The sequence below is a fragment of the Notolepis coatsorum genome (assembly GCF_963971535.1).
Source record: "Notolepis coatsorum genome assembly, chromosome: 3".
NCBI classification, from domain to species: domain Eukaryota; kingdom Metazoa; phylum Chordata; class Actinopteri; order Aulopiformes; family Paralepididae; genus Notolepis; species Notolepis coatsorum.
In genome coordinates this window covers 80000540-80027796 of record NC_140167.1, presented here as the reverse complement: position 1 = coordinate 80027796, position 27257 = coordinate 80000540, and the positions used below count along the sequence as shown (strand labels likewise).

Sequence of the window (27257 nt, the reverse complement as noted above, 5' to 3'; positions counted from 1 at the left end):
GCAAACGCTGAGATCTCAGCGAATACAACTCTGATTATCCCAAGACTGGTAAAATAGATTCCTTACCTCAGATCAGATGTTCTCCAAAAAGATCATTCCAATTCCTGATCGCCATTCCAAAAATCGATCACGCTTATTGATTGAGTATTGGCTACTGTGAATATATATTCCAGGCTGATTCCCGTCCCGCAATGACTTCCATGTTGAGCAGACAGCTTGCCAGCTCAAGGAGCCAGCTGGCTCCGCCTCAACATATCGACTGATCCCAGGTCAGTCTAAGCGACTGACCTGCAGTTACACAGGGATAGACGATAGGGGGCGCTTTTTTCCATTCTGAGCTGCTGGAGGAGCTGCTGTACCAACGGGAGACTCGGTTGATGAAATATGAAATCAGATCGCTAATAAAAAAATAAAACGCTAATAAACGTCGTGGGAATTCAGGCATTGGGCTGATAAAACGAGATATGACGGCACTGAAAGTGTTAATATTTCCAATTATAGATGGCGACAAGAGATGTTTATGGGATTTTTTAACTAGCGGGCCATTCTGTTAGTTCGTCTCCCCCCTTCTCTCCCCTGGACTGTCGCGGTTTCACGGATGCCGAGTCGGGATGGGGCGGGGGGGTGAGGGAGATGAGGTGGCGTTCCCATAACAGATGGCGACGAGAGATGTTTATTTTTTTAAACCGATGGGTGTTGAGGTCGGCCGCCAAACGGACTCTGCAGAAAGGGTGAATCCTGGGATTCCAGGGGAGCGCTGCCCTGTCTCGACCTCCTCCGTACACTGGGAGGGGAGAGAACCGGCTGCGCCGTCCGCTTGGCTGTCGCCTCCGGCATGGACCTTGGACGCGTGATAAGGGACACTCGGTGAGCTGTTGACATTCTGATTTCTGTTTAAAACATTTTTGTTTTTAAATTTAAAATTAGAGGTCTAAACTAGAACATGGTGCCTGTCAGAGCTATTTGTTTTGTGTATATTACTGTGTGCTTGGTAGACTGGCGATGGTTTTTTCTATAGTTTCTCAATCTTGGTACGTCCCGAATGTATTAGGCAGGGATTAGACTCGTGCCCAGACGGGGTGCGGGGGCCTACCACGAGTATAATAAAAGATGTTGGTTCAAGTCTGCATCCCGAAGAAGAGGGGTGGGGTTTTTTTGGGCTTCAAAATTATATATATTTTTTGGGGGTTTTAAAAGGTCCTTTGGAACGCTGTGAATAGGTGATCCTGCCGTAAAAGGAAAAAAGAGACAGTATGTTCCACAGGGCTTGATTATCTTTAATTATTTTACCTGGTCAATCTGCAGTGTTTTCTAAGGAAAACTAGGGTATAAGGGTACTTCTCATGGGGTTCATGGACAAGGAAGGCACTGCTCTAAGGGTTCATTCCATTTTTGTTTGTCTGTACTATAAGGGTTTTTTTTCTCACAAGGAGGCGGGAATGCGAGACTATGAGTCGGGAGAATTTACCTATGTTTTTCAGACCTACCGTCATTTGCCATTCAGTCTCTATTTAATCTGTTCAGTACTTACATGTTTAGTAGCTGCTAGCAACGGCGATCATCTAATTTCATGTGACCTGCAGACATCATTTTGACCTGTTTGCCGACGAGACTCTAAGACAGTTGTTTTTTGTTGTCATGACTTAGGAAACTGCCCTGCTCGTTGGAGCTGAGTTGAGGGTATAGATGACCTAACTTCAGGCCAGGAGTGGACCCTTTCTACCATTTTAGTGTGTAAAATGAATGTGATTTGAATGAAAGAAATATGATAACGGGCACATTTTTTTAAAGCGTGGCTAAAAATAAATAAAAAAGAGAGAATGGATAGTGGGATATACAGCCAGCTGGCACTCACATCTCTCTCCTTTGTCTTTCTCTCCCACGTCCACCTATGTACCCCTCTCCTTTGTAGTTTCTCAGGGGGGGTCCTCCATCTCTGTGCCACACCAATGCCCGCCGGCCCTACTGACCACTGCCCCAGTGAGAGGAAGCTGTGCCCGGAGAAGCATATGCCTACCAGCCTGCTCTACTCTGCAGCTGGACACAACCTACACAGCTATGAGTTACAGCTAGGACCATCAGACACTGCCCAACAGCTGACCACAGCTGGCCTACTGCTCGAACTAGGAGGCAGAGAGCTGTCCAGCTTGCTCCACTGTTACTACCAGCTAAACAGCTGGCCTGTCACTGGCCGAAGATAAAGAACTAAGAGACAGTTCAATCCTAACTGCGATTCACCAGCAGGCTTTTAAAAGACAGTTAGCCTGTTTCAGTTGTGAAACAAACCAGGGACAGTGCGAGAGAACAGACCATCGGAGACGGCCGAGGGAACCATCGGACTGGATCGGCCCGGGGGTGTTGGGGGCGGAGAGGGGAGGACCTACCTGAGATTCAACAAATGAGGCAAGTTTGAAAACACACGCTACAGATGTGCATTTCATTGTTTAAGTGATTATGTTTCATTCTTGTATACATTCAAAGTCAAGTGTTTCCTGTTTTTGTTTTTTCTTTTATCTGCTCTACGCTTAGCAGCCCTGCAGCTATCTCATAAAAATGTATTAATATTAGTCATTTCAAACTAAATTTGGTTCAACCAGGAAACGTCCATGTACTATTGAGATGTGATTCCTGATATACGGTCTAATTGTTAAGCAAACCTTCAAAACCTTTTTAAAGGTGCAGTAGGTGATTTTTATTATCTTTTTCTCTTCTCACCCTGAAGTTTGTTTTGGGAACGCTGCGTTCCAAACAATTCCAAACAGAAAGTGTTTTCAGGGTTGTTTTGTTTTTGCCTCTGCATGGAGGAATTGTTATTGTTTCTGCAAGATACTCTCCTTGGTTTTTGTTGTGATTCTTTTCAGCCTGGTGATGGAGAAATCTATATTCTGCATCTCGACCACCCGAAGCCTGGACACTGTGTTCCCGACCACGTTTATGTGTGGACTGTCTCCCTCTAGGGGTTGGTTGATGTAATAGTTATTATTGTTTTTTTTCTTCCTCTGATCAATAAAGTTATGTTTTTTGCCGTTTGATATTAGAGACAGTAGTCTACCCGTATTCTGCATGTTGAATTATAAGTTAAAGTCTTTTTCTTTGAATTTTTTTGGGTTAATAGCGTTGATGGTATGATATGGAATGATAATATTTTTAGTTGTCATTATGAAGTGATAATGATTTGTGATTAATTATCAAAGAGGAGAGTTGCCGTGGAATATATTATCATGTCATTATAGACAGCTTGACTGGTTCACTGTGACCAGCTATGTAATGTGTGTGTGTCTCTTTAAGAGACTCCAAGGTACCAACATCTCCCCAGCCATAGCAAGGTTATTATTACTTCCCGTAACTGGGAACCATTTTTATTTACTTTCATCATCATATCTGATGTATAATGTTACGTCTTGAAACTGTGTATTTAATGTACGTCTGACCAGAGCTCTTTGTCACTTTATGGCCAGATGCTACTGTGTGAACATGATGTATCTGTCTGTAAACTGTCCTTTCATTGTGGCCACGGTGAAATAAACTTTTCTATTATTAATAATGACTCTTATATGAATATTACCCATTATACCTGAAACTCCAAATACTTCCAAATCAAAGGTATATACCATATACATATGTACCTCTCTCTGCCCTGCGGGGTGGGGTGGTGGTGTGTGTATTCCTCTCTCTGCCCTGCAGGGTGGGGTGGTGGTTGTGTGTATTCCTCTCTCTGCTCTGCAGGGTGGGGTGGTGGTTGTGTGTATTCCTCTCTCTGCTCTGCAGGGTGGGGTGGTGGTTGTGTGTTCCTCTCTCTGCCATGCAGGGTGGGGGGGTGGTCATGTGTGTTCCTCTCTCGGCCCTGCGTGGTGGGGGGGTGGTCATGTGTGTTCCTCTCTCGGCCCTGCGGGGTGGGGTGGTGGTCATGTGTGTTCCTCTCTCGGCCCTGCGGGGTGGGGGGGTGGTTGTGTGTGTTCCTCTCTCGGCCCTGTGGGGTGGGGTGATGGTTGTGTGTTCCTCTCTCTGCCATGCGGGGTGGGGGGGTGGTTGTGTGTACCTCTCTCGGCCATGCGGGGTGGGGGGGTGGTTGTGTGTACCTCTCTCGGCCCTGCGGGGTGGGGTGGTGGTTGTCAGCGCTGTGTCTTCTGTCTCCTTTGTGACCCTGTTTCCCCTCCACCTCCGACAACCAGGACTAGAGAGAGAAAGGGAGAGACACAGAGACAGAGAGAGACACAAAGACAGAGAGAGGGAGAGAGACACAGAGACAGAGAGAGGGAGGGAGAGGCACAGAGAGAGGGAGAGAGAAACGGAGACAGAGAGAGACACGGAGACAGAGAGAGGGAGACACAGAGACAGAGGGAGGGAGAGGGAGACACAGAGAATGTGAATGCCCGGTCAGAGTTCTTACCTATTACAATAGGGAATATAAATTTACCTTGACACAATTTCTTGTTCTTATTTCACATACATTGTATCTTTTTCTATAAATGAGAGTTTATTCGCAATGATCCTTTGAGAATGAATAAATAAGATGAATTACTGCCTCTCTGTAGCCTCTATTTTAGACGAACAGGTCGAAAAATATCTCGCGGGAAAAAATCTAATCTACGAATTCCAATCTGGCTTCAGAACATCCCACTCCACTGACACATGCCTTCTCTATTTAAACGACCACATCAAACAAGAGGTGGACGCGGGCAAATACTGCGGCATGGTCATGCTGGACCTACAAAAGGCCTTCGACACTGTCAATCACACCATTCTGATTGACAAGCTAAAAGCAATTGGTTTTGATAGTCTATCAGTGAGCTGGATGCAATCCTACCTGGAGGGGAGAGAGCAGATGGTGGAGGTAAATGGTACCCTATCCCCCCCCCCTCACAGTAAGCTGTGGTGTTCCACAAGGAAGCATACTAGGTCCACTACTGTTCCTAATTTATGCAAATGACATGTCGTCAGCTTGTGACTGCAACTTGTTCCTGTTTGCGGACGACTCAGCCCTGCTGGTCTGCTCTGACAAGAACAAGTTACAGGCAAAATCTGCATATGGCTCGCTGATAACAAACTATCATTACACATGGGCAAAACAGAGTCCATTCTCTTCGGTTCAAATAACAAACTCAGCAAGACCGACGGCTTCTCAGTTACAGTGGGTGACAATATTGTCACAAGGAAAGAAGATATTACCTACCTGGGTTCAATCCTAGAGGCAAATCTTTCCTGTGACAAAATGGCATCCAATGTAATAAAAAAAGTCAACCAACGAACTCGATTCTTGTACCGGATCTCCTCACTGGTAAACAAGAATACCCTGAAGACTATGGCAGGAGCACTCATTCAAGGGTACTACGACTATGCTTGCACCTCATGGTACCAAAGCACCTCAAAGGCGCTAAAAACAAAATTACAAACATCTCAAAACAAACTGGTCAGACTACTGCTTGACCTTACTTCTAGAACCCACCTCACCCCTGCCCACTTTGACAACCTAGGATGGCTTAGAGTAGACGACAGAGTACAGCAACTTGCAATGGGCCTGGTCTACAAGATACACTACACGACCAAGGTACCCATGTACATGTCAAAATACTTCCCAAAGGTCAGTGAATACCACGATCACAACACCAGAGGGAGCTCCACAAATCATGTTAAACCTAGATTCGGCTCAAACAAGGGACTAAACACGTTTCGCAATTATGCCACATCAATGTGGAACGCACTACCCAAAGCTGTAAAGGAATGTGAATCACTACCCACTTTCAAAAACACTCTCAAAAAACACCTACGGGAGACTGCAATTCGAAACTGGCCCCTGTAAATGTCCTAACACAACCCCCTCCAATGTACAGTAAAAATGACCAAGTATGGTCTTGTCAATATTCCAATGTACAGTGTTGCTTGTACAGTTGTACAGTGTCCCCCACCAACCCCTCCTACTTAACCCCCCCCCCCCCCCCCCCCACACACTCCTACCCAACCTCCCCCCACCCACCCAACCACCTCCAATGTACAGTACCCCCCCCCCCCCCCCCACCTACCCAACCTCCTCCAATGTACAGTTTCTACGTCAAATGTATATACTTCTTTTCTGGACTCTTTTCGTATCACAAACAGTACTGTATTTGCAAATCTGGTATGTCATAAATGTATAGATGTAGCAGTACTGTCTATCTGTATGTCATATATGTTGCGATGAATTGAAAATGGGGGACCCTGATGTAAACAAGACGAAAGTCTTTCTCTGGTCTGCATCCCCTTAACAATTGTATGTATTGAGCTGTACTGTACTGTACCCATTCTGCAATCTGTTAATAAAGTTTTCAATCAATCAATCAATCAATCAATCTATAGACCAATCACACCCAAGCTGCTGTTCCTCCAGTATACCAGCAGGTGGTGTCAAGGCAACATGGATCTCTCTAACTGTTTCAACTTAAGTTTAACAACAATTAAAACCTTTATTTAAACTCGAAAGGCAACTGAGGTTTCCCTCATTTACAGTCACGTCGAATGTATATACAGAAATAAGCAAAAAAAAAAAAGCATATAAAATCACACAGCATATAAAACCATAACAATAAGACAACAAGACGAGGCAAGCGTAAGGATAATAAATCAATTAAAACATGTACAACCTGATTGACAAAGGTTGGAGATCAAGGTTTTAACCTCTTACCAAGCACCGTCCCGAAATCAGACCTCTGTTACTCTATTTCATTAGCACTAAAAGTGATTTTCCTTTTTTGCATTAGTACCTTCAGAATGTTATCTTTCAAAAGAGACCAGGCTCGCTCACGCATGTGCTATAAGTATAAAGTATAAAGCTAAGCTTTGCAAAAAAAAGTATGCAGTCCTCAAGTTCAAGTAAAAGAAAATGGGAACTTTTCTGCTTGTCTGTTAAGAGGTTAAACTCTGCAACAGAGGGGATAATCTCAAGCTTTAAGGACTGTTGGAGTTCATTCCATGAGCTAGAGGGGCATCATAGCAAAATGCAGATTTACCCTGTTCAGAGCAAACTCTGAGGACCTTAAGGACCAGCCAGTCACTAGAACGCGTTCCATAAGTTCCAAAATTCCATTCCAATAATGATGTAGTATAAGGAGGTAGCTTTCCAATAAGGGCCTTAAAAATGTACAAATACCCGTACAAATACCCGTGTTTGTTGTGCCTCTCCGTCAGAGAACCAACCAACCTTCTCATAAAGGACACAGTGATGAGTGTCATCTATCATTAGTGATGAATCTGCCTATAAACTACATCACCATAGTCCAGGACTGATAAGAAAACTGCTTCGATAACCCTCTTCCTACTAATCAAAGGCGGGTTATGTTTCTGTATAGGAAGCCAATTTTCTGTCACAATTTGGAGGTAAGGTTTTCCAAATAAATAAATAAATAAATAAATAAATGTAAATTCCTCGTGGAGCCACACACCAATATATTTATATTCAGTGACTCTCTCAATGCTAGAACCACTTACGGTAGTTATGTGTAAACCATCATATTCAATGTTTCTGGCTCTAGAAAACAGCATATAGTTTTACTAGCATTAAGAACCAATTTAAGCTTAATAAGGGCTTCCTGGAGGGTAATAAATGAAAGTTGTAAGGTATCAAAGGCCAATTGTACATAGTCTGCAATACAATACACAACAGTATCATCTGCAAACAGAGGGGCTTGACAACCATTCAGGGAAGACACAATATCATTAATATGAATAGTGAAGAGGGCAGGACCTAGAATTGAACCCTGTGGCACACCTTTATAGATTGGGCATAACCCGATTTAAAGTGGCGTCTCCGTGACAGATAATCTTGGAACCAATCACATGCATTCCAAACCAATAGGAGCTAATCTTTTTAAGAGTACGGTAAATGGTGATTGACTATATCAAAAGCTTTTGACAGATCAATACAGATGGCAGGACAGTGTTTATTCTGGTCTAAAGCTGATATTATGTCATTAGTAACTAAAGAGATGGCTGATAATGTGCTATGATTGGCTCTGAACCCAGATTGGTGTGGGCTTAGTACAGAGTGATTTGAGAGAAAGGACTTAAGTTGATTATTCACTAAAGACTTCAAGACTCACTCAAGATTCACTAAGCATGGTAACTTGGAGATAGGATGGTAGTTATTTAAATCATCTCTAACACCGATATATTCTCTATCAAACAGGTTCCCAGAAAGTGTTTATTAAATGCAATATCTCATGGAGATATTGACAATTTTGAGTGCTTTGAAATCTCGTCTATCAGTCTCCTTATTTACAAAACGTAATACAACTTGTAAATATGTTCATTATTGTTAGATAGTCCGGCTGTATTATTTCCCACAATGTGTGAAAAAACTGTTTTGTCGGTCTCCAATTTCGATGATGGAGTCGGGCAGAGATGACAGCTGGCACCAAATTAATTTAGAGGAAAAGACAATGGACATGGAGCCAGTTCTTTGTCGGCGGTGTGAAAATATGCAGAGAAACATTAAATATATTTGGAACCGTTTTAAATTGTATCTGAATCGGGAGATTCTCTTAAATGTGTAACTACATTTAGCAGTAGTTAGGTGGTTTAACTACATTTAGCAGTAGTTAGGTGATTTAACTACATTTAGCAGTAGTTGGGTAGTTGGGTGGTTTAAATACATTTAGCAGTAGTTGGGTGGTTTAACTACATTTAGCAGTAGTTGGGTGGTTTAATGATTTAACTACATTTAGCAGTAGTTGAGTGATTTAACTACATTTAGCAGTAGTTGGGTGGTTTAACTACATTTAGCAGTAGTTAGGTGATTTAACTACATTTAGCAGTAGTTGGGTGGTTTGACTACATTTAGCAGTAGTTAGGTGATGTAACTACATTTAGCAGTAGTTGGGTGGTTTGACTACATTTAGCAGTAGTTAGGTGGTTTAACTACATTTAGCAGTAGTTGGGTGGTTTGACTACATTTAGCAGTAGTTAGGTGGTTTGACTACATTTAGCAGTAGTTGGGTGGCAGGGTGGTTTAACTACATTTAGCAGTAGTTGGGTGGTTTGACTACATTTAGCAGTAGTTGGGTGGTTTGACTACTGTACATTTAGCAGTAGTTAGGTGGTTTGACTACATTTAGCAGTAGTTAGGTGGTTTAACTACATTTAGCAGTAGTTAGGTGGTTTAACTACATTTAGCAGTAGTTAACTACACTACAAACCAATTATTTTCATCCATCCCTATGCTCTCTCTCTCTCTCCTACCTCATTCTTGTGTATCTCAGAGTGTAGTTTCTCCAGATGGTCGGTCTCTCTCTCTCTCTCTCTCTCTCTCTCTCTCTCTCCCTCTCCCTCCCTCCCTCACCTCGTTCTTGTGTATCTCAGAGTGTAGTTTCTCCAGATGGTCGGTCTCTCTCTCTCTCTCTCTCTCTCTCTCTCTCTCTCTCTCACCTCGTTCTTGTGTATCTCAGAGCGTAGTTTCTCCATGTTGCAGATGGTCTCAGATATCTTAGGCTGCAGACTGCTGGGGTCTCCCATCTGAGGATTCTTCTCATAAACGTCCTTCATCTTATTCAGAGCGTCTCTGAGGAAGATACGCACACGCACACACACACACACACACACACACACACACACACACACACACACACACACACACACACACACACACACACACACACACACACACACACACACACACACACACACACACACACACACACACACACACACACACACACACACACACACACACACACACACACACACACACACACACACACACACACACACACACACACACACACACAGAACAGAACAGAACAGAAGGATTAGGGGTTAGGGTTAGGGGACAGCTGTAGGTGGTGTTGTTACCTCTGGTCAGTTAAGGGTTAGGGGGTTAGCTGTAGGTGGTGTTATTACCTCTGGTCAGTTAGGGGTTAGGGGGTTAGCTGTAGGTGGTGTTATTACCTCTGGTCAGTTAGGGGTTAGGGGGTTAGCTGTAGGTGGTGTTATTACCTCTGGTCAGTTAGGGGTTAGGGGGTTAGCTGTAGGTGGTGTTATTACCTCTGGTCAGTTAGGGGTTAGGGGGTTAGCTGTAGGTGGTGTTATTACCTCTGGTCAGTTAGGGGTTAGGGGGTTAGCTGTAGGTGGTGTTATTACCTCTGGTCAGTTAGGGGTTAGGGGGTTAGCTGTAGGTGGTGTTATTACCTCTGGTCAGTTAGGGGTTAGGGGGTTAGCTGTAGGTGGTGTTATTACCTCTGGTCAGTTAGGGGTTAGGGGACAGCTGTAGGTGGTGTTGTTACCTCTGGTCAGTTAGGGGACAGCTGTAGGTGGTGTTATTACCTCTGGTCAGTTAGGGGTTAGGGGGTTAGCTGTAGGTGGTGTTGTTACCTCTGGTCAGTTAGGGGACAGCTGTAGGTGGTGTTATTACCTCTGGTCAGTTAGGGGTTAGGGGGTTAGCTGTAGGTGGTGTTGTTACCTCTGGTCAGTTAGGGGACAGCTGTAGGTGGTGTTGTTACCTTTGGTCAGTTAGGGGTTAGGGGGTTAGCTGTAGGTGGTGTTGTTACCTCTGGTCAGTTAGGGGTTAGGGGGTTAGCTGTAGGTGGTGTTATTACCTCTGGTCAGTTAGGGGTTAGGGGACAGTTGTAGGTGGTGTTATTACCTCTGGTCAGTTAGGGGTTAGGGGTTAGCTGTAGGTGGTGTTATTACCTCTGGTCAGTTAGGGGACAGTTGTAGGTGGTGTTATTACCTCTGGTCAGTTAGGGGTTAGGGGACAGCTGTAGGTGGTGTTGTTACCTCTGGTCAGTTAGGGGTTAGGGGGTTAGCTGTAGGTGGTGTTATTACCTCTGGTCAGTTAGGGGTTAGGGGGTTAGCTGTAGGTGGTGTTATTACCTCTGGTCAGTTAGGGGTTAGGGGGTTAGCTGTAGGTGGTGTTATTACCTCTGGTCCATCTCTTTCTGGAGCTCTTTGCTGAGTTCATCGATTCTCAGCTGCAGTCGCTTCCTCCTCTGTTCTGGAGGCAGGTGGCTGAAGTCTTCCAGGGAGGGAGGCTGAGGGGCACATAGGGTTAATACATTATATACTATCTCACTAACTCCATACAAACTCTGTACTAACTCACTAATTTCATACTAACCCCATACTATCTCACTAACTCCATACCAACTCTGTACTAACTCACTAATTCCATACTAACTCTAACTCCATACAAACTCTCTAACTCTGTACTAACTAACTCCATACTAATTGTATTAACTACTTACCTAACCCATACTATACTAACTCACTAACTGCATACTAACTCTGTAGTAACTCACTACCTGCATACTAACCCCGTGCTAACTCACTAACTGCATACTAACTCACTACCACCATACTAACCCTGTGCTAACTCCAAGTGAAATCAATAGCTCTACATGATCTGTTGTGGAGGCAGGAGGCTGGATGGGGTACAAAACATTACATACTCTACCTACTACCAGCAATATCAACTAGTGGTAACTATCACTACATACTCTACTACTACCAGCAATATCAACTAGTGGTAACCATCACTACATACTCTACTACTACCAGCAATATCAACTACTGGTAACTAACTGTCACTACATACTCTACTACTACCAGCAATATCAACTACTGGTAACTAACTGTCACTACATACTCTACTACTATAAGCAATATCAACTAGTGGTAACTATCACTACATACTCTACTACTACCAGCAATATCAACTAGTGGTAACTATCACTACATACTCTACCTACTACCAGCAATAACAACTAGTGGTAACTAACTGTCACTACATACTCTACTACTATAAGCAATATCAACTAGTGGTAACTATCACTACATACTCTACTACTACCAGCAATATCAACTAGTGGTAACTACTCTATCACAACATAGCTTTGGTGGGTTCAAATATGAAATACTATGGAGGAAGTAAAATACAAAATACTTTGGAGATAGTCAATATGAAATACTCTTACTATATACTAACCTTACCTTAACAGACCACTGAGCAGTAATGAGTTAATATCAGTACAGGAGACAGACAAAGAAGACAGACAGTTAGTTTGGAGCAGCATACTGTGCTAGTCTGGTCATAATATGTCTAGTATGTATCATATCAGAGAACATATCAGTCAGTCAGATTAATCTGTTTTATACAGACAGGACTGACAGGAATGGGAGCCAATCAGTACTGTCTCAGTCCTTAGGGGTGGGATGACATTGACTAGTTAAGCAATAACCCACGACAGGCCATGGTATAATGGTTATTTTATCACCGCTAAGTGGCTTAGTTCACGACAGGCCATGGTATATATTAAATTTAAATGTTTATGTTTTTATTAGTAAATTTTTATTAGTAAATAATAATGTTCAAGATAGAATAGACCCTCCGGGCTGCCTGCACTGCAAGGTGGTTGCTATGCAACATACACTAACAACAAGCTGGCACATATGGCGACTATTTTCCAAGGCCGGACGCTGGTTTAACATACGACCTAGGAATATTATTATACAGTTTTAAGGTGAGAATGTACCCATTTAGATTCCAAATATGTAGTCAGCGTTTGGGACATTTGGCAGCTGCGACAGGACTGGGGGTTGATGCTCAGTTTAACTGAATCCTGTTCAACGTGAGGTTAACTATTGTCCTGCTATATTCCTTTATCCGTCTTTATCAGTCTCTCCAGTTTAACTGAATCCTGTTCAACGTGATGTTAACTATCGTCCTGCTATATTCCTTTATCCGTCTTTATCAGTCTCTCCAGTTTAACTGAATCCTGTTCAACGTGATGTTAACTATCGTCCTGCTATATTCCTTTATCCGTCTTTATCAGTCTCTCCAGTTTAACTGAATCCTGTTCAACGTGATGTTAACTATCGTCCTGCTATATTCCTTTATCCGTCTTTATCAGTCTCTCCAGTTTAACTGAATCCTGTTCAACGTGATGTTAACTATCGTCCTGCTATATTCCTTTATCCGTCTTTATCAGTCTCTCCAGTTTAACTGAATCCTGTTCAACGTGATGTTAACTATCGTCCTGCTATATTCCTTTATCCGTCATTTATCAGTCTCCCCAGTTAGTGGCTATAGATTAATACATTTAGTGGATGTGGCAATAATCAAATAATCTGGATAAAATCATCGCTTTATCCGTCTGATTCAGATGATGCCAACGGAAATTTGTAACCTCTCTTGGTCCATATATGGGCATATGTGGGTGCTGTGACGCGAGCGATTCCCCGACCTGCACGAGTCAGCCCCAGTCTCCTCCGTAGACCACACCGTCTCATTTATTAATAGGGCTAACGCTTTTCCCCCTCAGACGCGGAGTGATGGCTGCTTTTTTTTGTGTGTGAGTGATACTGACTTGTGAAAAGGAATTAGACTCATAGCTGTGGATATACACTCATCATACCATGGCTATGAACCAATCAGATTGCTTGATTTGAGCTACCCGTTTTATAATGTGTCTGACAGCAGTCAGCTTGAATTCACAACACACTGATAAACATGAACACACTCCTGTTAATATACACACACACTGACACACACACCCCACACTCACAGCAAACCACTGCAAACTACACACACACCACTCACAGCAAAACACTGCAAACCACACAGTAAGGATGTCACGATACCACTTACAAGTACAAGTACTTACATTTGGGTACTTGTTGATACCGAGTACAGATACTGTATGAGTACTAGGGCTGACCTTCGAAGCTTTTTTTGGCAATCGAAGCTTCGGGCCGAGCTTCGATTTTAATTCGAAACTTGGAGAGAATTTTTTTATTTTTATTTTTATTTATTTTTAATTTAATTTTTTTTATCTTATGTTGTGGGACTTGTACAGCACTTTGGTAAACTTTGTTGTTTTTAAATGTGCTCTATAAATAAAGTGGATTGGATTAATTAATTAAGTAGCCCCTTTCGTGACTGTGACGCAGCCAACAAGGTTTCACTCGGCTGCCCTGCCTGGGTGCAGTGGGGCTGCTCTCACAACCAACGACATGACATTACATAATTATGTTGCAACCTTCGTCTATCAAGCAAACAATTATATAAATATTTATATGTAGTTGATAGAGACAAAGGCAGAATTCGAATTAAGCACGTTTTATTAAGACATATTTTTATATGGGTCGGGACACTTTAAAAAAGCAGCACAATGAACACAAATCTGTCCGACATAGTCTTAAATAACAAACGGCATTGCTTCGCTTCTTCGTCAACATGTCTGCTGCACATGTCCTTGTTGTTTTCAACACAGATAATCTCCACGTGCTTGTTGTAGAGAGGTGGAGTCGAGGCGCCGCTTACTTTCGTTTCATTGGAATGGAGGCGGGAAGGCGCCGCTTACTTTCGTTTAATTGGAATGAAGGCGCAAGATTTGAGAAAAAAAGAAGAAAAAAATTATTACATTTCTTTTTTTTTTACTTCGATTTTTATTTTTATTTTTAAGCTTGTGCCATCGAACGAAGCTTCGAAGCTTTGAAGTATTTAAGACAGCCCTAATGAGTACAAACCCTCTACATACCAGTACAAACCCTCTACATACCAGTACAAACCATCTACATACCAGTGTGCAAACCCTCTACATACCAGTGCAAACCATCTACATACCAGTGCAAACCGTCTACATACCAGTAAAAACCGTCTACATACCAGTAAAAACCATCTACATACCAGTAAAAACCGTCTACATACCAGTAAAAACCGTCTACATACCAGTACAAACCGTCTACATACCAGTATGCACACATCCTGAAAACCCTCTTCACACCGGAGTTCATTTGAAATTATCTGAATCACAAGTGAAATTGTTATTTTTGTTGGTTTTTATTGGCTTGGTTACATTTCACATGTCATCTAAACAGAGTCATGCACCATACAGCTCTGCCTTTCATTGGACGTCACTTTGAGTCCTAACAAACGTTATGTGAACATTGGCTCACAGAAACCTTGTGAAATACTAAACCACCTCAAACAGGACCCGGGTGAGACCACCTCAAACCAGGGTGAGACCACCTCTAACAGGACCAGGGTGAGACCACCTCAAACAGGACCAGGGTGAGACCACCTCAAACAGGACCAGGGTGAGACCACCTCAAACAGGACCAGGGTGAGACCACCTCAAACAGGACCAGGGTGAGACCACCTCAAACAGGACCAGGGTGAGACCACCTCTAACAGGACCCTGGTGATGGTAATGGTCATGGATGGATGGTAAACGCTCCAGGGTTCAATTCAACCAGACTGAACAGAGCAGGTGTGAAAGCGTGTGTACACAGCAAGACAAACCACACGACACACACAACACACAACACACTACACACTCAATCAGCAGTGATCTTCAGCCCGTTGACTGGAGGAGAAGGCTGATTCTGAATGAAAGAGAAAGACAGAGACGAGAGAGAGAGCGAGAGAGCGAGAGAGAGAGAGAGCTAGCGAGGAGAGAAAGAGAGAGGGGGTCAGAGCGAGAGAAAGAGAGAGAGAGAAAGAGAGAGAGGGGGTCAGAGCGAGAGAAAGAGAGAGAGAGAAAGAGAGAGAGAGAGAAAGAGAGACAGAGAGAGAAAGAAAGAGAGAGAAAGAAAGAGACAGGGGACAGAGAGAGAGACAGATAGAGAGAGACTGAATAAAAACAAGACAGTATGAAGGAGAGAACAGAGTAGAATGTAGAGAAACCTTCGTCTCTCAGTTTCCACTATGTGGCCAAGCTGCAAAGTCAAAGATCTATATTTCTCTGAAGATCAGCTGGTCAGTGGTTGGTTTGTTTGTCTGAGGAGGTTGGGTTTCTAACCGGCGAGGTAAACGTCACGGTTCAGGCGTCACACTGCACCACACTTATCAACCTGCCTCACCCCTCTCCTCAGGCCCTTGAAGGAGGGCATTCTTGGTACTGTGGTCTTCATCTCAGACAGACAGTAGCCTATGGGGTCGGAGCTGAACCGGGGTGGAGGGGGGGGGAGGTTTGAGGAGGCGGGGCGAGGTCGGGGGCGGGGCCTGGGGTGAGATGAGGGGGGAGGGGGGGATGAGGGGGGAGACTGGGGGGGGGGGGGGGGGGGGGGGGGCAGAATAAAACACAATGAGTGTCCATTTATATTTCCATGTTAGAGATGATTCAGTATTCTTTGAGTTAGTCCATGTAAACGCCATATCCTGTTTACAATTATGACCTGAATATGATCTGAGATAAACTATGTTCAACCTGAATATGATATATGAGATAAACTATGTTCAACCTGAATATGATATGAGATAAACTCATATCCTGACTATGTTAAACCTGAATATGATATACTGTATGAGATGAACTCATATCCTGACTATGTTAAACCTGAATATGATATATGAGATAAACTCTTTATTGAGAGTTAGAGTTTGAATATTGTACATTTTACATTTAGTCATTTAGCTGACCCTTTTATCCAAAGTTCTGTACGACAAGTCAGCAGGAAGGGTACAACTCTTACAGCTGAATAACAATGTTCATCAAACAGTGTTGAAACGTGGGTGCTGCAGTGTTGAGTGCATAGTAGTAGAGACATATTAGTATAGTAGGAAGAGTATAGTATATGATAGTACAAGACAGTAAGAATTAATTTTTTCTCATTTCAGATATTGATGTATGACAATAGAGATAGAATATATATGAAACTAGATACAAACAAGATATGACAATATATGACAATAGAGATGATAATATGGCAATAGAGATGACAATAATGACAATAGAGATGACAATATAGATGACAATAGAGATGACAATAGAGATGACAATAAAGATGACAATATATATGACAATAGAGATGACAATAGAGATGACAATAAAGATGACAATATATATGACAATAAAGATGACAATAAAGATGACAATAGAGATGACAAAAGAGATGACAATAGAGATGACAATATGACAATAAAGATGACAATATATATGACAATAGATGACAATAGAGATGACAATAGAGATGACAATAAAGATGACAATAGAGATGACAAAAGAGATGACAATAGAGATGACAATATGACAATAAAGATGACAATATATATGACAATAGATGACAATAGAGATGAACAAGAGATGACAATAGATATGATAATAATAAGAAATGCCAATAGAGATGACAATAGAGATGACAATAAAGATGACAATAAAGATGACAATATATATGACAATAGATAACAATAGAGATGAACAAGAGATGACAATAGATATGATAATAATAAGAAATGACAATAGAGATGACAATATGACAATAAAGGTGACAATAGAGATCACAATATATATAATAATAATAATAATAATAATAATAATAATAATAATAATAATAATAATAATAATAATAATAATAATAATAATAATAATAATAATAATAATAATAATAATAATAATAATAATAATAATAATAATAATAGAGATTACAATAGATATACTAATAATAATATAGATGACAAAAGATATGATAATAATAATAGCGATCACAAGATATATGATAATAATAATAATAATAATAATAATAATAATAATAATAATAATAATAATAATAATAATAATAATAATAATAATAATAATAATAATAATAGAGATGGCAAGATATATGATAATAATAATAGAGATGGCAAGAGATATGATAATAATAATAGGGACATTGTATTGAAGCGAATTAACACAAGGATTCCGTGTCCTCTCATGACATCACACTTTATTTGTATAGCACCTTACACACACACACACACACACACACGCACACACGCACACACGCACACACACTATAAGTCATGTGAGTTTCCTGGTTGAACCAGCTGGCAACACTATAGTAATATAGTTAATGATTGACTGTCAGCAGAGGGCTAAGGTCCACACTGGAGCCTGTGAGGAAAGGGTTAACACACACACACACACACATCTATCACTGAAGAGAGAGCGAACGAGAGAGAGAGAGAGAGAGAGAGAGAGAGAGAGAGAGAGAGAGAGAGAGAGTCAGTAGGTAACCAGGATATGATGCTAACTGTTCTATTTAATTACCAGTTAGCTAGTGGATGGTACTTTATAAAGGTATGGTTCAGAAGTTAACAGGTGTGTCATAGAGGTCAGTAGGCAGCTCTCCAAAATTAATGTAAACAAGGCCAGAGGACCGGACAACACCAATCCCAGGGTGCTCAAGGTATGCGCAGAGCAGCTGGCAGCACCGCTCCAGCATCTTTTCAACCTCTCCCTGAGGCTGGAGAGGGTGCCCCAGCTCTGGAAGACCTCCTGCATTGTCCCGGTGCCCAAGAAGGGACGTCCCAGCACCCCCAACGACTACAGGCCAGTCGCTCTGACGTCACACGTCATGAAGACGTTTGAGAGACTGGTCCTGCAACACCTCAAGCCCCTGGTGCGTGACTCCCTCGACCCCCTGCAGTTTGCATACCAGGCAAACATCGGGGTGGAGGATGCCATCATCTACATGCTCCACAGAGCGTACACGCACCTGGAGAAGCCGCGCAGCTCAGTGAGGATCATGTTCTTTGATTTCTCCAGCGCCTTCAACACCATCCAGCCGTCACTGCTAGCGGAGAAGCTCTCTGCGATGCAGCTGGAGCACGGCTTGGTGGCCTGGATCAAGGACTACCTCACTGAGAGGCCACAGTACGTCAGACTAAAGGACAGTCAGTCTGACGTACTGGTGAGCAACACCGGCGCCCCCCAGGGAACTGTGCTGTCACCCTTCCTCTTCACCCTCTACACCTCAGACTTCTGCCGCAACTCCAGCGGGTGCCACCTGCAGAAGTTCTCAGACGACTCCTCCATCGTAAGCTACATCACCGACGATGATGAGGAGGAGTACAGAGCCCTGGTGGAGAGCTTCGTGGGGTGGAGCGACAGCAACCACCTCCAACTCAACACCAGTAAGACCAAGGAGCTGGTGGTGGACTTCCGGAGGGGCAAGAAGAGGCCCCCCCCGATTCCCATCTCCATCCGAGGGGTGGATGTGGAGATGGTGGACTCATACAAGTTCCTTGGGGTACACCTGAACAATAAACTGGACTGGTCGGACAACACAGAGGCCCTCTACAGGAAGGGACAGAGCAGGCTGTTCTTCCTGAGGAGACTCAGGTCCTTCAATGTGTGCAACAAACTGCTGCAGTCTTTTTACCAGTCTGTTGTGGCCAGCATCCTCTTCTATGCTGTGGCATGCTGGGGAGGCTACATCAACTCAAGGGACACCAACAAGCTCAACAAGCTGGTGAGGAAGGCTAGCTCCGTGGTGGGAGTCGAGCTACCTAGACTTGAGGTGATGGTAGAGAGGGGGATGATAAGGAAGCTGGATGCCATCATGGAGAACCCCTACCACCCCCTCTACGACGAGCTAGTCAAGATGAGAAGCTCGTTCAGCCACAGACTCATCCCCCCCCGACACTCAACTAACCGCCTCGGACAGTCCTTCATACCAGCGGCCATCAGGCTCCACAACAGTGGGCAGCGACTAGCAGCCTCCAGGCCCCACAACAGGGGGCAGCGACAGCGACTGCTACCAGACATTGACCTGGGACTTATAGGAACCCAAGGGGGACAAAGTAGACTACCCTGGTACTTTGATTAATGTATACTCAGTAGATAGTAAATTATTATAACACTACCTCTTGCATACTGCACCTCATGTGACACTGTGAATAATGTGAATATTCCTCAGCTAGTCAGATAGTAAATTATATTGACCATATTGATCAAATTGTTTACACTGCCTGTGTTGTCTTTTACTACCTGTATACTGTGTTGTTTTACTACCTGTACCCCTCCCCCCCTCCCCCCCCATGCTGCTATGATGCCTGAATTTCCCCAAGGGGATCAATAAAGGAATATCTTATCTTATCTTATCTTATCTTAGAGAGCTTAAGTAGTGTGTATGTAGTGAATACGTGTCATAAGCCCTTTTCACACAGAACTCACAGCATTATAGCGCAATATAGATTCTCTTTTCCTCCCAATCTGCCGGCTTTGGGTCGTTTCCACAACAAGACGGTGTTCAGACACAATGGATATAATAGAGCAGCGCAGATAGAATAGAGAAGCGCAGATAGAATAGAGCAGTGTGGATAGAATAGAGCAGTGTGGATGAAGTCAATAAGTGTCATATAAAGCTTAAGTAGTGTGTATGTAGTGAATAAGTATCATAGAGCTTAAGTGGTGTGTATGTAGTGAATACGTGTCAGAGAGCTTAAGTAGTTGTGTATGTAGTGAATAAGTATCATAGAGCTTAAGTAGTGTGTATGTAGTGAATAAGTGTCAGAGAGCTTAAGTGGTGTGTATGTAGTGAATACGTGTCATAGAAAGCTTGAGTATGTAGTGAATAAGTGTCATAGAAAACTTGAGTATGTAGTGAATAAGTGTCAGAGAGATTAAGTAGTGTGTATGTAGTGAATAAGTGATGTAGAATAAGTTTTACATATTGATTTCTCTGTCTGATAAAGGACTAGCTAAACGTAAACACTGTGACCCTGTGAGAGGTGCAGTATGGGTGATGGAGTGTTCTCACCTTGGGTTTTTTCCCGAACAGCCAGAGCTTGTTCTTGGCCTTGCTCATGCCGTGCTTGGGGTCCGAGCGGGGGCTGGGCCCGTCTTTCTCCCGCTCCTTAGGCGTGGTGCTGATGGTGGCGTCAGAACCCGTCCGGCTCAGGTTCTGACTGAAGTCCTCGAAGGGGAAATCACCCGGGGTCTCGAACCCCGACTTAAAGGACTCGACCACTATAGAGGAATCCTGAGAGAGGGAGAGCGAGAGAGCGAGAGCGAGAGAGAGAGAGAGAGAGAGAGAGAGAGAGGAGACGGAGACGGAGATACATAATTAGACTTAAAGGACTCGACCACTATAGAAGAATCCTAAGAGAGAGAGACCTCAGTCAGACAAACAGACAGACAGACAGACAGAGACAGAGACAGAGAGAGAGAGAGAGAGAGAGAGAGAGAGAGAGAGAGAGAGAGAGAGAGAGAGAGAGAGAGACGAGAGAGAGAGAGAGAGAGAGAGAGAGAGAGAGAGAGAGAGAGAGAGAGAGAGAGAGAGAGAGAGAGAGCTCAGACAGACAGACAGACAGACAGACAGACAGACAGAGTGCTGGTCTACAGATTTAGCCGCTGACACCATGCAGACAGACCTTGTGCTGGTCTACAGATTTAGCTGCTGACACCATGCAGACAGACCTTGTGCTGGTCTACAGATTTAGCCGCTGACACCATGCAGACAGACCTTGTGCTGGTCTACAGATTTAGCTGCTGACACCATGCAGACAGACAGACCTTGTGCTGGTCTACAGATTTAGCCGCTGACACCATGCAGACAGACAGACCTTGTGCTGGTCTACAGATTTAGCTGCTGACACCATGCAGACAGACCTTGTGCTGGTCTACAGATTTAGCTGCTGACACCATGCAGACAGACCTTGTGCTGGTCTACAGATTTAGCCGCTGACACCATGCAGACAGACCTTGTGCTGGTCTACAGATTTAGCTGCTGACACCATGCAGACAGACCTTGTGCTGGTCTACAGATTTAGCCGCTGACACCATGCAGACAGACCTTGTGCTGGTCTACAGATTTAGCTGCTGACACCATGCAGACAGACCTTGTGCTGGTCTACAGATTTAGCCGCTGACACCATGCAGACAGACCTTGTGCTGGTCTACAGATTTAGCTGCTGACACCATGCAGACAGACCTTGTGCTGGTCTACAGATTTAGCCGCTGACACCATGCAGACAGACCTTGTGCTGGTCTACAGATTTAGCCGCTGACACCATGCAGACAGACCTTGTGCTGGTCTACAGATTTAGCCGCTGACACCATGCAGACAGACCTTGTGCTGGTCTACAGATTTAGCCGCTGACACCATGCAGACAGACCTTGTGCTGGTCTACAGATTTAGCCGCTGACACCATGCAGACAGACCTTGTGCTGGTCTACAGATTTAGCCGCTGACACCATGCAGACAGACAGACCTTGTGCTGGTCTACAGATTTAGCCGCTGACACCATGCCCTCCAGGCACTTGGAGATGATGGGGATGACTCTCCTCTCCACCTCAGCGAAGCTCCGATACGTCTCTCCCAGCTTCACCGTGCGGCGTTCGTCCATGGCCTGCAGGTTCTGTTGTAGGGAACACACAGAACACATAGAATGTTCTAACAGTGTAGAACCTGATTTATAATGGAACACATAATATAATAGGGCTGTCAGTTTATCGCGTTAATTAGATTAATTAATTACACAGCTAATTATCACGTTATTAAAATTAGCGCAAAATTAATAAAAAATAAAAAATCTACAATATATATATATATATATATATATTTTTTATCTCATTCATTCCATAAGAACATAGAATAAACATTTACAGACTTTTTTTTTAATGGTCCATTTGCTATCTGATTCTAGGGACATCTATGGATCTCAGGGAATGTGTTCCCAGTGTCAGAAATACTGTGTCTGTTATAGGCTTGAGTAAATTGTAATGAACCAAATGAGAATATCAATACAAATTTTTTTTATCTTTGACTGTGAATAACACCATGCTAAAATTGACCAGACCTGAAAAATCTAAGCAAATGAATAAAGGGAAGATGATTAAACAGAAGGTTTTGTAGATACAGTACTGAATTCTGCCATCCACATTTGAAATATGATTATAGAATATAGAATATCAGGCCTAAAATGGTTATGCGATTAAAATGCGATTAATTAGATTAATTAATTACAAATCCTGTAATTAATTAGATACATTTTTTTAATCGCCTGACAGCACTAATATATATCAAATTCATATTGAAGTTGTGTAGTTATAAGAATTTATACCATATGTGTGGTATGGCTATGTTACATGGTGATATATGTACCTTGAATATGTGTGGTATGGCGCTGTTGAAGTGTTTCCACTGTTCTCCGTTGAAGTTCTGGAGCTGAGCGGCGTACTCATTCTTACTCTCATCAGCCATGTGGGTCCTCAGGTAGTACTGGGACTTAGCCTGGGAGAAATATAAACAACTGAACATCACAGAATATATAGTCTATATAAGAAAACAAATACACATTACAACATATCTTATATAGAAAAATGACTAAACAACAAACAATATATGTTCTATTATTCTAAACATATTATTATTATTATTATTATTATTATTATTATTATTATTATTATTATATTATTATTTTATAGAATTTATTTGACAAAACATATATTCTATAAAGAGAAACAACTAAACATCACACAATATATATTAATATAGAAACAACTACACAGCACAAATTATATATTCTATACAGGAAAAACCACTAAACATCACAACATATATATTCTATACAGAGAAACAAATAAACAACACAATATATATATTCTATATAAAGAAACAACTAAACATCACAACATATATATTCTATATAAAGAAACAACTAAACATCACAAGATATATATTCTATACAGATAAACAACACAACATATATATTTGTAGTAAAGGTTGACCTGACTAGCCATGTTAACAAATTGGCCGCCATGCATTGTACCCATCTTTGGGCCCAGTCTGCCAGCGCTGTAAGCCTATGGAGATGTTTACCTTCTTTGCAGGGCTATAACTTTTTAAATATTATAGCTATATCGACATTACTATGGCCCATTCAACATCGGGTGTGTATCGTTCCGGATGTGGGAACGTTATATTTTTTCATTCATACATTGTTGTGTTAATACTAGGGATGACCCCCGGACCCCGGTTCTAAACGGGAACCGGTACTATATTAGAAAAGACCGGAGTATTTATAAGCTCCGACGTTATCAGTACTGCTATCGGTACGCGAGAAATTATGGAGTTTTTTTTTTGAGGAATTTAAACATCGCAAACTAATCTTGTTGGCCGTTTTCTATATCTCTCCTGCCTCGGTCTTTCTGCCTGCGCGAGGAGCGGGCTGTGCTGTGCTCACACACACACACACACACACACACACACACACACACACATACACTCACTCACACACACGGGTGCTGTTGTAGGCTACAGTACAGACAGCTCTGCTCTCATCATGGCGGACAGAACGAAACGTTCAAAAGTCTGGGTCTATTTTACTAAAGTCGATGCTGACAACGCTCGTTGCCACAAGTGCAACAAGACATTTGCCAGTAATGTATACTTGTCAATGTGGCTAGCGGAGAGCTAACGTTATTAGCCTGAGCTCCGAGTAGCGTAATGGCAGAAATTCCGGAAGTAAAAAAACGAATGAGAGCTTCCGATTGGTGGTAAGAAGAAGAGGTGGGTGCAAGCGGTGTGACGTAATTGGCAGAATCGACTGTCAATCAAAATAGTATTGTATGACTCCAACTTTTTTATCTTACATTTGTTGTTAATTATAAAAAGTCTATAATTCAGACACATTTAAAACATTGCTGCTGCTGTTGCTGCTGAAGAAATAATATTTATTTATATTTATATAGTTATATAAAAGAATAATAAAGCAATGTCGATTCTGTTCTTAATTAATTGTTTTTTTTTCTTGCAAAATAATAAAAAAGAACCGATAAGAGTATCGATAAAGTACCGAAACGTTAAGCAGTATCGATAAGAGTAGTAGTATGGATAAAATCCTAACGATACCCATCCCTAGTTAATACCGTCGTGAATATAAGTATGTTTTTAAGGTTTTCTGCAGTAATTCCTAAAACGCATGTTATAGGCCCGACGCATATGATAGATTATCGATTGGCGTTTCTTTCCTATACACGCTATATTAAAAGATTTAAATGTATATGATCAGTATCATTATGCTTCATCATGCGTGAAGGAAAGGGGGGGGGGGTCGTTTATAATTCCTTGATTGTCAGTGACGGCTTTATTTAGTATGGGTTGATACGTTGATCAGACTGATAACAAACAAAGAAATGGACAATCAAGCTGAAAATAACGTTAGATTCCTCTTACCGTTTGCAGATGAGACTGGAGGAAAAATATTCTAATTATTTGACGTCGATCTGCTAGATCCATTTCCCGTTTGTATGACGCAATAAACGCCGAAATCATATTGATTATTGCTAGGGATGTCCCGATCACGTTTTTTTTGCTCCCGATCCGATCCCGATCATGTGATTTTGAGTATCTACCGATACCGATCTTTCCCCGATCCGATCAAAAAAAATTATTTATAAAAAAATATATATATATATATATTTAATCCCAATTTCTCACATTACATTCACCCTGAATGTTGACGTTATCCAGGTGAAAAGTTACCTTCATTCAAGCGAGGCATTGCAATCCTTGACATAAATCATTTGATGTATAATTAAATCAAAGGAAATGCGTTTGGGTCTGAGTGTGGCTGGTCTGCCGTTCTGCAGCTGGATACTATTGGTTTGTTTTGGCAAAATTCTTCTGCTGTGTGACAATAAATAAATGAATGATGATATGCAATTTAAAACCAAAACTAAGGCCTCACTATGAGTTTAAGAAGTGAACATGGTCATGTTTGTTGAATAAAAAAATAAAAGTTAAAAAAAATGTAAATAAAAAAATCCCGACTTTTTATTTTATTTTTTTGTCGATCCCGATCTTCGGAAAATCACGTGATCGGCCCCGATCCCGATCACGTGATCGGATTGGGACATCCCTAATTATTGCGTTTCGAAAGTGATCCCAATGCACTCGATTGTGTATATAGACCCACGTTACAATATATCTCTGGCGTAGGAATTTCCCTGATGCACCGAGCGCCACTTCCGGTTTGGCGTGGAGTGTAACTCGCCCGAAATCCACCAGGCGGCGGTATTGAGGCGTTGCAATATCAGAACAGGGTCCAGCTGCGTCCCGGAGGGAGGCTGGATGAATTATGAATGCCATGGCGAAAAAATGAAATATTGATCCCAAAAACAAGTTCCTTCGTTGTTGGCGCACAACGCATGATTCAGATTCAGATTCAGATTCCTTTATTGAGCCATTTGTGTAAAAACACATTGGTAATTGTTGCAGCAATACAGTGTATGCATTTTCTTTTCTTTTTTCACAGTAAACAACACCACACAGACACATGACAAGAAACGAAACAGTGCAGTGGAGGATTATTATTATAGTGCAGTGCAGTTATTGCATGGCGGGCAATAACGAGTATACTCGTTGTTGGCGTCCAAAGTGTTAACTACGGTGTACAGTAAAGTTTCTTTAGAGAAGCAGATTGTGGAGAAAGGTGAATGATTGGTCGATGCAACAGTCGTGGGTGGGACATGCCTACCTTCTCCACCTCTGATTTGGTGGCATTGATATCATTATCCAATCGCTCATAACCAATCTGGGATTTCTCTGCCTCCTTACACTCTCTCTCAAACTTCTTCTTACTCTGCAGAGAGAGAGAGATAGACAGAGAGAGAGAGAGAGAGAGAGAGAGAGAGAGAGAGAGAGAGAGAGAGAGAGAGAGAGAGAGAGAGAGGAGAGAGAGAGAGAGAAAGAGAGAGAGAGAGAGAGAGAGAGAGAGAGAGAGAGAGAGAGAGAGAGAGAGAGAGAGAGAGAGAGAGAGAGATAGAGAGAGAGGAGAGAGCATGATAATAATTAGGGCTGTCTTAAATACTTCGAAGCTTCGTTCGATGGGCTTCCAATATGAAAATAAAATTTGAATATAGAAAAAAAATTACTTTTTATTTTTTTTTGGTGCAAAATCAACTCTGCCTCTCTTTGTTAACTACAACAAGCAATGCTGTTTGTTATTTAAGATGAGGTCGGACTCTGCACTGACATATTTGTGTTCATTGTACTGCTTTTATAAAGCCTCAAATGACAGCTTACAATATTTCATGAAAGCAAAGTGTTTCGTTTGTCTAAGATTTAAAAAGGTTTATCTCAAAGCTTCGAATTAAAATCGAATCTCGGCCCCGAAGCTTCGAATTCCAAAAAATTATTCGAAGATCAGCCCTAATAATAATGAAGAGAAAGAGACTATTCTGTCTGAGAGAGAGAGAGAGACAATTCTGTCTAAGAGAGAGAGAACGCGAGAGAGAGACTATTCTGTCTAAGAGAGACAAAGAGAGACTTCTGTCTAAGAGAGAGACAGAGAATATTCTGTCTAAGAATAGAGACAGAGGGAGAGACTATTCTGTCTAAGAATAGAGACAGAGGGAGAGACTATTCTGTCTAAGAATAGAGACAGAGGGAGAGACTATTCTGTCTAAGAGAGGGAGACAGAGGGAGAGACTATTCTGTCTAAGAGAGGGAGACAGAGGGAGATAGACTATTCTGTCTGAGAGAGGGAGACAGAGACTATACTGTCTGATAGACAGAGGACT

At 42.2% G+C, this 27257-nt stretch overlaps 1 protein-coding gene across 1 annotated transcript in view; it reads right to left on the bottom strand.

The window, feature by feature from the left end:
- The window catches only part of fnbp1l (formin binding protein 1-like), a 93059-nt gene that overhangs the window by 7705 nt on the left and 58097 nt on the right, over positions 1-27257 (bottom strand). The window contains exons 7-12 of the mRNA XM_084311555.1: positions 22837-22965; positions 21944-22090; positions 20491-20712; positions 10888-10997; positions 9397-9529; positions 4080-4174 (exon numbers count right to left, since the gene is read on the bottom strand). Of these exons, the coding sequence (XP_084167681.1) occupies positions 4080-4174; positions 9397-9529; positions 10888-10997; positions 20491-20712; positions 21944-22090; positions 22837-22965 (836 nt within the window). The remainder of the gene's footprint in view (positions 1-4079; positions 4175-9396; positions 9530-10887; positions 10998-20490; positions 20713-21943; positions 22091-22836; positions 22966-27257) is intronic.